Source organism: Rosa chinensis, chromosome 3 (genome assembly GCF_002994745.2).
Source record: "Rosa chinensis cultivar Old Blush chromosome 3, RchiOBHm-V2, whole genome shotgun sequence".
NCBI classification, from domain to species: Eukaryota; Viridiplantae; Streptophyta; class Magnoliopsida; order Rosales; family Rosaceae; genus Rosa; species Rosa chinensis.
Window position 1 is genome coordinate 2,857,436 of NC_037090.1, and position 15,111 is coordinate 2,872,546.

At 38.0% G+C, this 15,111-nt stretch overlaps 2 protein-coding genes across 2 annotated transcripts; both read right to left on the minus strand.

The window, feature by feature from the left end:
- Positions 1-1,075: 1,075 nt before the first annotated feature.
- LOC112192565 (UPF0481 protein At3g47200) lies at positions 1,076-1,744 on the minus strand. Its single transcript, XM_024332358.1, has one exon. It carries the CDS (start codon positions 1,742-1,744, stop codon positions 1,076-1,078), a length of 669 nt encoding a protein of 222 aa, XP_024188126.1.
- Positions 1,745-4,982: 3,238 nt separating this feature from the next.
- On the minus strand, positions 4,983-7,928 carry LOC112194910. Its single transcript, XM_024335163.2, has 6 exons — positions 7,475-7,928; positions 6,536-6,638; positions 5,989-6,044; positions 5,707-5,868; positions 5,469-5,582; positions 4,983-5,396 (listed from the first exon to the last, which is right to left on the minus strand). Exons 1-6 carry the CDS (start codon positions 7,856-7,858, stop codon positions 5,241-5,243), a joined length of 975 nt encoding a protein of 324 aa, XP_024190931.1. The 5' UTR covers positions 7,859-7,928; the 3' UTR covers positions 4,983-5,240.
- Between the last annotated feature and the right edge of the window lie 7,183 nt (positions 7,929-15,111).

Sequence of the window (15,111 nt, forward strand, 5' to 3'; positions counted from 1 at the left end):
ACAGGTTATGTCTTTACCATGGGAAGCACCGCGATATCTTGGAGATCCACGAAACAGACCCTTGTTGCTACTTCCTCAAATCATGCAGAGATTATTGCTCTACATGAAGCTGTGCGTGAATGCATATGGCTAAGGTCTATAAATAGACACATTCGAGGAACCTGTGGATTGAAGTCTACCACAGAAGAACCTACATGCATTTACGAAGATAATGCAGCTTGTATTGAGCAAATGAAATTAGGTTTCATCAAGGGGGACAATACCAAGCATATATCGCCAAAATTCTTCTACAATCAGCAACAACAAACACTTCTGAAAATTGAAGTAAATAAAATCAGATCAGAGGAAAATGTAGCGGACTTATTTACTAAGTCGTTACCAAAATCCCCTTTCGAGAAACATGTGAAGAGTATCGGATTGAGAAGGCTATCCGAACTCCCACGATCTTCAGGGGGAGTCTAAATCAGGGGGAGTATCCAGTTACATACTCCACACTCAAACGCGCGTTGTGCTCTTTTTCTCCTTCGACCAAGGTTATTTTTTCCCACAGGGTTTTATTACTTGGCAAGGTTTTTAACGAGACAATTTCGAAGCGCACGACCTAGACAATACTATTGACATGAAATATCCAAGGGGGAGTGTTGTAGTATATATGATTCACATGTACAAAACATGAGTCATAGTATAAATGTCTATATCATGTATACAAATAGGTACTTGAGTGTATAATGTAGGTATTATGACTTGTGTGACAAGCTTTATGCCAAAGGGCAACAAGCATGGCATTTTATCATCATCACAGCCACCATAGAAGGCTGCAGCTGTAAATGTAGAGGTTATCAAATTGAGTTACTCTTTGAGCTTTCACACTTGTAATATTTTCCTATAAATACCTCTTTGTGTGAGATGAATAAACACACTTGAATCTCTATTCTCACAGAAATTTGACTCTCTCTCTCTGTTTATCATTTCATACTTGTCCCCAAACAGTTTTATCAAATTCGCCCTCAATCTGTGCGGAGACTTTTTACAGTACTTTTGTAGGTCTTCACAAAGAGTAGCAAAACAGAAGTAACTAGGGTTCACGATAACACCATCTGCAAGGTTGTTGATCAGAGTATACGCCTCTGCTGTCACCAAGCCTATTTTCAACAATTCCGTGCTGCATAAGCAATTCCACATCCTTTCTTGTTCTCACAAAGCATTTCATGATGAAAACATAGTCGTACACATAATTCTCGATGCACTGGCATTGTTCAAAGGCCAGGAGGTTTCGGATTCTGATCCATGTTTCATCACTTAGAGTTAACTTTGGAACTTCAAGTACCCCATCAGTGAACCTTATGTCAAATAAGTTTTTGCTCGATCCCACCTTGAATTTGACCCCGGCACGGTCTAGCTCTCTCATGCTGAGTGTGGTTACAGTTTTCAACTCCCCTCCAACTTCATGTGAAAACTCCCAGGGTAGACATAAAGTTCTTATGAAATCAACAAAATGATCTGCTTTAGATATCCTCTTCAGACAATCATCCACTCCCTCTATATGCATTTGAGACTTGACGAATTTTTCAGACAAATTAGTTATCGAAAGCCTCACACTACTGTCACTCTTAGAAGAGATCCTAACTTTCTGGGGCTCAAAAAGATCATCAAGAATGAAGAATGGCAACTGATTTTCAAGCAATTGCATGTCAGGCCACACATCTTGCAGCATACATGCATGGTTTGTTAAAAATGCGGTCATTTTCGTCACGCAATTCAGGAAAACTAGCTATATTTCAACAAGATCTCAATGACGAACGTGGTGTCCACAGAATAACTGTTACAAATTCATCACTGCTCAACTTGATCGGTTCTGCATAACGACTGCGTAGTCTTGCTTCCTTCTCCTTTATTCTCTTGATATAGTCCTCCAAACTCACTTGTGTCCGAACTTGAAAATCCTGTAGGTACCTCTTCTTTTGCTCTTCCATTCCATTCAAGCCTTCCTTGCCATGGTGAAGTGGGCCGATAAAGACCACCTTAGGGGTGTAGGCATTTTCACTTACATAGCGTAGCCGCTTGGGAACTCTGTATATACAACATTCAGAGGACAACGGAGACAAGCTATCCAAGTCTTTTGTTATGGAAGTTGCTAGTGGGATATAGGGGTTTTCTATGTCATACGGAGCTTGATTCCAGCTTTCTTCTTCCATTTTCTTCCTGATGGTTGATAAAATCCACGAGGATAAATAGAAAGACCTTAATACTTGCAAGAATGAAAAGGAAGTCGGGCACCATATTTTCAGATGAAGATGAAATGAAAAGGTACAATCTGCAGGTATTTATACAACTCTGATTAAGCAAACTTTACAACTAAGAAACTTCAAGATTAACAGATCATTGATCGGTGGCCTGGTACGGTGTAACGGTGGAGCAGTTCTAAACAACGTAGGTTTTTGTGTCGTACTAGCTTTGATTTCTGGTCTTTTTCAATTGTCCAGAGATAGGGTTTTGTCTTATAGTCTTTATTCGTCGATCAGATGTATTTATTGTTATATGTGTGATATTCAGTTCAGTTTGGTGCAAGTTTCAACAAGTCTGTACGTGGCGCAAAATGGAAGAATAGAGAGGGAGAGTTTTGGGGTTTTTTTTTTTTTTTTAATTAAGAAAAATAAAAGAAAAGTCAGCAAATCACATGCAAAGTGAGGAAGAGACTTTAACAAAGCAAAACAAACGCAAAAAGAAGGAAGAAAGAGACCAAAAACAAAGTAAAAGCAAGAGGAACATGACGCATGGTGTTGACAAGTAAGGAAGTGAGAAAGGGCGCTAGCTGGACATGGTTCATTGCCAATTTGCCAGTAGCTAAGCCACAGATGTGATAGACAGAGTTTGCAAGTATGTGGACAGAAAAACGTACACAAAGTGACGGGAGGATGTGGGAAAAAAAGAGGGAATAGAGATTAAAAACTTGAAGGATGATTAAATAGAGAGAGATACATACGATGAGTAGTGGTTTGTTCTTTTGGGTTGACAAGGATGTGGTTGCCATGGTAGGTGTGAGAAGAAGACAGAGAGTCAGCAGAGTATAGAAAGTGATTTTGGAACTTAATATCCCAAAGGATGAGGAGAAGAGGAGCAGGAGAAGAAGATTTTAGAGAAGCATAAAAAAAATCTATCTAAAATTGCTGAACAAGGATTGATGAGAGAGACTTATAAATAAGTATAGCGGAAACATGGAAGAAGAAAATTAAAGAAGCATAAATAAAATCTATCTAAAGTTGCTGAACAAGGATTGATGAGAGAAACTTATAAATAAGTGTAGCGGAAACATGGAAGAAGAAGATACGAAGTAGAAGAGAGATCAGAAGAGCGGCCAATGAACAAGAGAGATGCAGCAATGCTAATGCAGAAGAGAAGACTGTTCTATAATCAATAAGTGAAAGAAGATCGTGGTTGCTGTGCAGCGAGAGGTGGAAGAGAGAGCAGGTAGAGAAAATCATTCATTCTCTGGAATATGGAGAGTGCTTGGACGCAAAAAGAAGAGCTTGATCATCAGGAAACAACAAACTGTTGCCAATGAGTGGTATGAGAGGCTTTAGGAGAGAGAATAATAAGGTTAAGAGGAGGGAGGGTGCCATGAAGGGGATCAAAGAGCTGCTAAGCAAGAGTCTAAATGAATAGGATTTTCTTTTGTAGAGAGATGAGAAAGAGTAGCTTGTAGGAGCAGAAGGAGTGAGAGAGCAAATGAACAGAGAAATGGGGTTGCTATTCTCCAAACCACAATCTACGCTTAATTGGAAGGATGCTATGGAGGAGAAGGGATGTTGGGAGATGGTGGGGAATTGAAAACATGGTGCTTCTACCATAATGGTGCTAGAAAAGATATCAAGGGAAAAGGAAATTGAGACTGAAAAATTGAAGTGAAAAATGAAACATCTTAGCTTGAGGACATAACAAGAATGTAAAGAAGAAAGTAAGCAGACTTGAATTGGAAATTGAACTAATTAAGAAGAAGGATTCAGAGATGCAACAATTGGTTTTAGACCCGTGGGTGTATGGAGTAAATTTCTCCATACACCCAGGGAGAGTTTGGAGTTCATAGGATCAAGAGCTGTTAGGCAGATGGCTCTGATACCATGAAAAGAAATGAAATTACAATCAAGTGATTGAATCATTACATAAGAGAACACATATAAGTATTACAATAGTGAGCAGGCCTAGCTGCTATCAGTCAATAATATAACATGTGATTGTTAAGAGAGATGTCAAAAATGCAGTTCAATAATGTGGCTCTGCTTGGTCTTCTTGGTCTGCAATGTAGCAACAAGCTTTGTCTATTGTACTTGGGTGAGAGAGCACGAGTTGTCTCCTAATATTTGTCTTGTGCTGGACATGTAATCTTGTGATTTTGTTCTACTATGTGTTCATGTTATCAAACTCCTCATCATGCTGAGGACGAGAGGAGGTTGTTGTGGCGATCCATGAACTTTTCCCACAACCCTGCCATCTTTGATGGCCAAAGAGTCACCATCATGCGGTAATTTATGAATTGCAACACTTAAATCGACATTGTTGCTGTCTGATCCTAGCAGTTAAATGTAGCTTGTGTGTAGTGACTTTAGTGTTTAGTCTAATGAAGTTTTGATTGGAAAGTGTAAAGTCTTTTCCCTCCGAATTAGTCTTGCAGTATGAATTCGTAATATGTTCTTGTATATTCAACGTTACCTTTTGACATTTGATAGAGTATTGATACCGATCTGTTCATAATTGATAAATGAAATTACATCCGTTCTAAAACTTTTTTAGGATACTTCTCCAACAGGATGTCATTCAAACATTATCAGTTACGAACTCCATTTTGTTGTTCATTTCCGGCAAGAGTATTGAAATTATCTCCATTTCCGGTAAGAATACGAACAGCGGTCATGTTGAGTGATCTAGCTGTGATAACGATAACATTTGCCAAAATTTGAGTGGGAAGGAGATCAGCAGCCTCACCATTTTATAGACCGAGGAGCAAATCATTGAGATTTGGCTTTATGGAAGTGAGAGCAGAAGTCCCACAACTGGCAGAAGAAATAAAATATGGAGAGTACAAACATTGGCGGAGGGGGCATACACAGAACCATTTGAGAACTTTAGCATGTTTGTATTTCCTACAGAACCATAATGTCAAATTGAGGGGATATATACAATACAAGACAATTTGAGAATATTTTGACATTTTGACCCGACCGTAGTCTTTATCTTACTAGCTCCTAAACTCCATTTGCCCCTAAGAACGGCTGCTGATCTTCATATGGCCCTTGATATGCTTCTTCATAAAAACCCCTCAAATCTGGGTAACCTTTGAGTAGTTCCCTCTCAGTCAAAGTATCGTTTTCTTGTTGAGGAGTCCACAAGACCTCTACAGCCTGCAGAAAGAGAACAGAAACATTAAGCACATATCTAAAGGAGGTTACTACTAGAAGTAATTGTGTTCTTACCATTATTTTGCTCGAGGAAATGGCTCCAAGTTTATGTAATGCTTTCTTCAAGTCACGAGTGCCACTGATGGTGGGCAACTTCTGTACTCCATCAGTAGCCACCAGAATTGTAACCTGATCATCAAAATTCAATGAGAGAGAAAAGAATAACGTTTCCAAGCCTGTGTGCTGAACCATCCTAGAACTAGCCAACTCAAATCAAAACATTAGAAATGATGCAGATTGATCTGGATCTTACCACTATATATTCTTTGTGGATTTCATTAGGTGACTGGCTTTTTGAGCGCTTTTTGAAGTTGTTCACATTGGCAAGGGTCACTTCGTCAAATTTAACCGCCTCTTCCAAAGAAAATAGTTTGAAGCATTCCTCTGCATCCTCTATCTCAGACTTTCGTATAACCTACAAACACGTGAGATTATTCATTTCATCAACATTTCTAAGATCTAGTTATATTTTCTGTTTTGGTCCATACATATCAATGGGGTTATTCTCAAACTCCAGAAGATGAATTGAACTTACAGATGAATAGCTTGAGATGCAATGATCAAGATTCCGAAGCAAAGCTGTCGTTGCCCCTGAAACCAAAGGCGTAAAAATTGCATTAGGAAAGAAAAATAGAAGAGTAGCTTACTGGCTTGACTTTTTGAGTGTGGGACTCCTTATCAGAAACTAATCCTAAAAGCTCATTGCAAATTGTATTATGTAAATTTTGTGCCAAAGCCACCAAACCCAGTATATGTCCTTTTCAAAACCTTTGATTCTTTCAAATTTAAATAACAGTTAAAGATGGTAAATAATCTGTTAATGCTCGTGTGTTGGCTTGCATAATGAAGCTACAATTTATCCATCAACAGATCTTCTATTAAATCCCTCGCAAGATTATTTAGAGTAACTGGCAGTAAAATCCATTTGAAACTAATATTTTCTTATAACATGTTAACCAAGTTGGTGCACATAGACTGAGCCATGTATCTAGTCAAACCAAATACCAAAAAAGGAAAAGGTATACTGTATATAAACGAAAACAAATCAAAATCAAATGGAAAGAGGATAACTTATGGTTCACCTGTCAAAACATAGCTCAAACCCTTTGGAGTAGAAGTATCTGCAGTTTCAGTAATTCGATTAAGATCCCTTTGGAGTGACCGCGCCTTGCCCATCAAACCAACCTGAAAGAAGAGTAAAATCATTAAAATAAGAACAACTTCCCAATTCAAAAGTCCAGCACAAAGAACAGAAGAGTCTCTATAAGGGAATCTCTAATCCATCAACAACTTTTAATAGTCCCCCCATTTTTTTAAGTAAAGCTTGCACATTTACAGCTTAAAGTATTAAATTTCTAGTATACATGAACCCCTACTTTTACCTCTCTTTTTTTTATGTCAAACCCTTTCACCTGATCTTACCAAGTTCTACAGATTATTGCACAGGTAGTAGCTTCACATTCTCTAACTGAAGTCCACAATAGTCATGCACTCATGCAAAAAATTCAAATCATCCTAGATGATGCTTTTATCTTACATTCTCTAACTGAAGTCCACAATACTCTGTAATTGAATACATTATCGTAGTGCTCAAACTTGCCTACCCTCCCAAATCCTCAATACCAGAATCTATTTCAATACGAAATCACCAATGCCCAAACACAAAAACCTGTAGAGTTCTAATTCAAGGGTAAAACAGAGAATTCTAAGGCAAAACAGAAATTGGTGAAGTTCTGTACTAAAGAAAATGTACTAAAACCCTTGCCCTTCTTCTTTGGTACACAAATTTTACTTCTTTATCCACATCAATCCTAAATCCCTGAACCCAAATTAAACCCCAAATGTAATAAACTGGTGAAGTTCACTACATAGCAAATGACAACATCCTTTACTTAATCACACCCTAGGGGTCACTAAACCCCAATTAAACCCTAGTAACAGAGCAAAACTATAAACCCTACTAATTCAATTCGACCACAAAAGACAAAGACAATGGAGAATGCAAAAGATCAACCATATACCTGAAGCTTCACCACGCTTAGTTTCCCAACCCCGGCACAGTTAACGTTTCTCTTCTCCGCCGCCGTACAATAGTCGCAGAATGCTAACACACAAACGATAGCCCCCAACACAATCACGAAACCGATTAACGCCGTACCGCCGCCGTCTTCCGACGATGAGGAAGGAGACGGCGTGGAGTGATAAGTCGGCGGCGCGTAGTAGTGACGCGACGAGTGCGAAGACCAAGAAGAAGAAGAAGAAGACCGCGACGAAGACGAAGATTTGGATTTTTTGAACAAGCTTCCGCCGACGTGGCCGCCGGTGGCGGCGGACGCGAAGCTCGGAATCAACAAGAGGAACAAGAACAACACGGCGGCGACGGTGGCCGGATTTCTCAATGGCATGGCCGAGAATTTGGCTCCAATTTTTTTTTTTTTTTTTGGTTTTTTAATTTTTTGAGTTAGAGAGAGGAAGGTGTGTAGTTATTTAAAGTCTGATACTTTTCCTACCTCACTAAGCTTTTGACCAAATTATGTGCCACGCGTTCAACTGTTAGAGGCTGAGAAGCTAGATTCGTGCACTAATCGCCGCGTATGCGATTGGACCCACCGCAACGCGGATTACAGCGATTTTCCCCATTATGAATAACCGAAACGACGTCGTCCTGATACGGACAAATAATCAATCCGTGGCGAGCACGATTTCTTTGTTAAGTCTCTGTCATTAGGCCCTCCGGGAGAACACGACTAAGCAATCTTTGTGTGCAAAATGTAAGTGGGCACTGGGCAATTAGATAATATTGTGAATGTCCAAAGTAAATTAAAACAATTAATCACAAGTTGAAAATAGAATTACTAGAGTATATAAAAAGTTAAGCATATTTTTTTTAAAAACCTAAAATAAAGTATGCCCAAGTTTTTCTGCACTCAATTTGTTGCCCTGTAACACCAATCACCCTTTTTTTTTTTACTATAAAATACTACCAATTGTTTTGATGAGTTATCTTAATTTTGGGTTCTTGCTTGTGTTTTAATATAACGCAAATGTATATGTTACTACTAAACCAGTGGATAAAATAAACATAGATGGTGATGATCATTATCTACCGTTTGAGGAGGCAATTGAATTGAATGTCGACCTGAAAATGGAGATACATCCGATGAAATCAAAGTTTTCTGCTAGGCGGTTGGCTGAGACGAATGCAAGTGTGCAAGAAAAGCAACATCGACAATGAGAACAAGCTAAGTGTTTGCTTCCCTTGACCACTGTTCAAATGCAAGAGTGATAACTCTTAGTGAAGAGCTAAGTCTTTATATCCCGATATAAAGAGTTTTATATATAGTTTGTAAGCTTAACGTTGATATCCAAATTGCTATAGAGCCTCGTACTCAAGATGCAACATTTTGGATTCGTTGAAAACCAGTTGTTCCAAGATATCATATATTTGAACAATTTACAGTAACATGGTAAAAACGCATTAAATGAAATGGGTGGAACAACAATCACGTTTTTTTTTTTTTAGGTTTGGACGACATTAGTAACCACACACACACCCTCATGCAGTGTATGACTAGCGTAGCCGGACTAATCACTACACCGCAGACGCACGAACCTTGGTGTTTAATCAACCTAGGTCCCTCAAATCTGCTGGCCACAGGGTGGAGCTGGGATTCGAACGCTAGACCTGGGGATTCCACACTAGGCCGCTCGACCAACACACCACACCACATGGTTGAACAACAATCACGTTAAATAAATATTATAACTCTAGTGTTAGAACCTGGTTTGAAAATTTTGGGATGGCGATGCCACATTTGTCAACAAATTAAATGGACAAAATGGAAAACAAGACCCAGATGGAAGACAAGGTCTGTCGGATCAATTTGCTTTGGATGTCTTGTAAATATATATATATATATATATATTTAAAAAAATCGGATAAAGACATATATATATTACTGGTTTTGGGTAAACCTAATCCAAACAGTTGCAATTGTTCAGTTCAAATTCAAACTAAACGAAAATGACTATATGTCAGTTTAATATAAAAAGGATGTCAAGGTTCATTACAGAAATACATCAGTTTCTTGACATATCTTTCTTCGACAAAACTCGAGAGAATTACAAGTAAAGTTAGCCATATTTCAAGATATCTGTGCAATGCCTTGAATACGAAGGTTAATCTTGTAAAGGAGGTATTAAGATCGTGCAAAGATAGCTATGAACCTGAGAGAGGCCTTGAATTCCGTATTCAAAGATAAATCTTGTAGAAGAAACATTAAGATCATGCAAAGGTAGTCATGGATCCGAGAGGCATTGAATCCTATTGAGGAGGTAGTGAGGCACTGAGATCATACGAAGATGAATCTCGCTAAAAAGGCGCTAAGATTATGCAAAGGTGAATCTTGTTGAGGAGACACTGAGATCATGAAGGTGGCCATAGATTAGAAAGAGACCATGAATCTCGATCAGAAGACCATAAATCTCGATCGGGAGGGAAGGAATCTCAACCGGTGGGAGGCCAATACAAAGGTAGACATAAGGCAATGAATCATGCATAGGCCATGAATGTTGTACGGGAGTGCTGATCATCACATATAGTGTGTCATGAGATCATACAGAGGCCATGAATCTCGTACGAGAGCGTGAAGCATCACGTATGAGAAGATCTTAGGTCTCGTTTAGTTTACGGATAGTAAAGTAATTTCTTTATTTTTTCTCATGGGAAGGAAGATGAAATTTCCCAAAAATTTTCCATTCTGATGTTTGGAAAGAAGAAAAGTTGTTAAAAAGTTTGTTAATAATGTAATAAAATAATATGTTCTGAGTAATAAATGCAAGGAAAAAATAAGGGAAAGTGATTTATTTAGGGTTTGAAATGAACCACTTTCCCCTTTATTTTCCCTTTCTTCAGGAAAATATTTTCTTTCCTTTTGCATCCTAAACGCAAGAAATGAACAAATTTCATTTCCTGATGCTTACTTTTCGCAAACCAAACGCGACTTTAGATCTTGAATGGGAGGTCATGAATCTCATAGAGAAGGCACTGATTCTGTAGAGGATGCACGGCCATGCATCTTGTGTAAGAGAGCTTGAATCTCGTATTAGAGGCACCAAAATCATGTCAAGGAGGTCGTCCATCTCATATGAGACGGCTTAGGATCTTGAACTACAGGAGACCCTAAGATCATGCCAAGGAGGCCATGATTCTCGGCACCAAAATCATGCCAAAGAGGCCATGCATCTCGTACAAGAGGGCCTGAGATCTTGAACAAAAGAATGTGAACTCTCATGAAGCCCTTATCTCGTAAGAAGGCATCGAGATCATGTCGAGGAGGCCATACATCTCTTAAGGCAGAGCCTAAATCTCGTATAGGAGTCACCGATCATATCAAGGAGGCCATGTGACTGGTGTTGATCGATCCCTTTTTCGTCTTTTTGAGCACTTTCATCGAATTTCTATCTTCAATTAAATCTCCACCAATACTTCGGAATTGACCTTCGCTCTCTCTGTACCATATGATCATCCATGATTGTAGATCATCTTGATAAATTTTCAAGACCTGGTTTACCGTGCTTTGACAGAAAATACTGCCGGAATCTGTACAGGTCCGGTTTTACAGTTTTTGTCTTCTAGTGTAGAAAATTGTACGGATCTTTTGAAGATCTTCCACTCCAAACCAACTCTTATACTTTTCATAAGATCATGATTCTCAGGATGTCTTGAATTTCAGCTCTTTTGGAGTTTATTTGTTCAGTCTGCCACCCATTCTTCCTTACCTAGCTCAGTTTCTCCTAGTCAGAGTACGAAAAGGTGTAAAGATTGACTTTTTAACGCATTTCCAAACTTCTTCATCATTTCCTAACATGATAAATAAAACATAATAAATATATATAAATAAACACAAAGGTTAAGTAAAAGTGCAAGTTTAAGGGAATAATTACTAGGTAATTAGTAATTATGGACCTAACACCATGTATTACGTATAAGAGAGCCTGAGATCATCAACGAGAAGCCCTGAATCTTGTAAAAGCACCGAGTTCATGTCAAGAAGGCAGTATATCTCATACGGGAGAGCTTGAAATCTCGAACAGGAGACCGTGAAATCATGTCAAGGAAGCCATGAATCTTGTAGAGAAAACTATCTTGTAGACGAGGTCCTGATCGAGATCATGTCAAGGAGGTCATGCATCGCGTAAGAGAGGGCCTAAATCTCGTAGAGAATGCAATAAATCTCGTAAAGGAGGCACCGATCCTATAAAGGAGGCTATGGCTTCATGACAAGGTGACCAAGACAGCTTGGGCAAGCAACAAGACTTCTTGTATCGATTCCTACATATAGACAGCGCCAAATGTTTATGTTATAACTCAAAAGCTAAGTAAGAAGCACTAGAGAGATAGAGAGTGACATTGTGATACAAAATGTATAGTGGTTCACTTCAACCCTGAGGGGATGCTACGTCTACTTAAAATGATTCGCTATGGGTGTGGTCTTAGAGGCCATTGTAGTAATACTAGTGTGGAGAAGTCCTCTCTACATTACATATTTCCAATGTGGGATATAAGAGGAATCTTCATGGTTATTGTTTATCTTGAAGCTTTTAAGAGAGCACGAGAGGATGGTCTTCCTGCAAGATTTCGTTTGACTTCTACTATAGGTCAATAACGAGTTAGCTTGAGTGTCGCTGTAGGTTGAATATACACGTTGTAGGCTGTGTGAGTTGTCCAAGAGATTATTGCTTGTGCTTGGTGGTATGTGATATAGATAATATGAACAAAATCGTAACGTTTTGAAGTTAAGTCTGTTTGAGTAAACATGGTAATTATCAGTACCCACATTTCCAATATCAGATTGATCGCTAAATCACTAAAACATATCCAAGCTATAGGTGTGATTTGAAACATTATAAAGTTAATGATGAATGTTGGCCCATCTGATAGATTCAGATGATCGAATTGGAAATTGAAAGGTTGATTGATGATAAGTGTGCTGGTGTACCATCAGTGGCAAAGATATATACCATTAACATTTTCATTTTGAATCTTGATCATGCATGATTTATTTTGATTCTTTATTTTTTCTTCTGTCAATTATCAAACATATTTGCATCACACATCAAGGATATAAGATGCTGAAATTACTAGAGCAACTTGAACCTTCAGGCAATAAAATTACAACTATAACATATGATATCAAATAGGATATTAAATTTCAACGCAATATCTAGAGAAAGTTAAGAGTCCCTAATTCTGAATTGTTAATATGGGACTACCAAACTTTGTCCATAACCAGTCGGGAGTCGACTTCTCATTCTCACGTGTGAACAAATTTGAGCAAGGCTATGATTGCTATGAACATCTCCAAATCTCTCCATTGCTGCACCCCCTCCTCTTTAAGTTCCCATTCTTTTACAATAGCTTGCCGGTCAACCTTCATTGCAATCCAAAATACTTATCTTCTTTAGTTCTTCTCTCTTTCACTGACTAGTTGGGAGAAAGCGGATTTGGATCTCATCCCATATTTTGGATGACAGGTACCTCTAATTTAATAGCTAGTTAGTCCTCCCCCCTTCCCATTTTTAACAATTATTATGGTTCTTCCGTCAATGAACTCAAATGATAGCCATCATAGCACATTTTTTGGACACCGATCTCTTCTTTCTCTCGCCAAACAATTTGTACCTTTCACTTAATGATGCCACACAGGTAGCTGGGTTTTCCCGATTTAACATAGCCACCATTGTCCAAAGGGCTTCAACAATGAAACATTGCAAAGACTGGTGGACAGGTAGTTAGTCTCTTTTTCAAAAAAGGACGTAGCAATACTTGTGCCTAATCTAGGCAACTTAGAACACCGAGTCTTCCTATAATTTATTCCATGTCTCCTATACATCAAAACAAAGAATTATTGACTAGAAGATAGTGCGCATGCAAATGCAAACTATGACCACTGTCGACTATTAATTGTATCTTATTTTCTTCCAACAGTTTCTAAGGGAGAGATTGGGAGATATAGGTATAAGAGTGAAAACTTGAGAATTATGGGTTTAGGCGTGCACAATGACATGCAAAAATTCTTAATGAAGGTCATTTGTATATATCAGTAATTGGTGAATGATCGAATAAACTATTTAACAGAATCTATTTTAAGTTTAGAATGGTCGGAGTACGGAAGAGACTGTATCTTGTTGATGATTATTTTCAAATTTTGAGTGACAAAAATTAATGGAAAAAATTAAAATGATAAAATACTTGATAATATTTTTACGGTGGAGAAATCAACTCTCATTCTGTATTATTATTGCTTTTCACCATTGATTATGATGGAATAATTCTATATTCTAACTTCTATTTCAACATGTCTTTAGAAGCATGATGCTTTCTAGAAAGTTAGAAAGGCAGATAAATAGTAGCAATGAAAGAGAGAAAAAAGTAAGAGATTTCGGAATTGCGTGGAGCAGCGAATGAAAGAAAAATGTCACTGTACCAAAAAAAGGAAAGAAAAATGTCTTGTCCACCTAAATTTCAACCATGTGGACCAAACTTTCAATCATGCTTGAAGGAATCTAAGACAGTGTTAATCAATTATTGACATGTGCTATGCCACCTAACATAAGTTAAATAATTAGAAAGCTGAAAAAAATGAAAAAAAAAAATTGGCGCAGGTTCAAGTCATGGTTCAAGTCATTTGTAGTCAATTTTATGTCTCCAGTCTTAATCAATTATTGACATGTGTTATGCCACTTAAGATATAGTTAAACAATTAAGACAAAATAGAGGTCGATTTAGGCAAGGGGAAAAAAAATTGGTGTAGTGAGAAAAAAAAAAAACACAAAAAAGACAATGTTAAACAATTAGGATAAAAATAGGCCGGTTTTGCCAAAAAATATAAAAACAAAAAATTGGCGTTGAATAAAGAACAAAAGAAGAGTAAAAAAACAAAGGGAAGACAAATAAAACAGCCACATAACCCTGTGGTTAAAGTGTGACTTGATACACCTTTACGCAAGCGCACGTATCGTTGTCAAGATAGGGAAATATTATGCTCAAAGTTTATCGTACCACGGGGATTACTGGCTAACCCATAATCCTTGGGTAATCGGAAATAAAGACACTTAGCAAACAAAGAAAAGAAAAAGAAAATAAATAAAAATGTTAATCTAAGGCACCAAGCCCTAGCAATGCTCGGTTTTGGTTCTCACCAAAGCCTAATCACAACTAAGAGCCTAGTGATGATTATCTACAATGAGTCGAAATTCAATATTTTGAGAGATGATTTTAGATTAACAAAATGTAATGAAATGTAAAGCAATTAATAAAAATGCAAAGAAATTAATAAAAGTGTAACCAAATAAATGGGAATGTCGGGTGCTAGGGAGGTTCCTTTACCAAATTTCATGTGTCGGAAGCTAATCTAATATAGATGCATATTTCCTAGTTTGGCGGTAGTCGTATCCAAGGCGGTTCAAGGCTCAAGGACCGAAATTCCCTTTCATGGTATTCCTACTCCGGTTCAAGGGCCGTAGGGACTCACTTGGCATGAATTAGAGCCGGTTCAATGGTTACTAATTCACATCAAGAGGCGTAGAGATCGAGGAATTAGACTACTAAGCGACCCGCCCGCACAATCACGCAACGGGAGTAAATCACCATGCT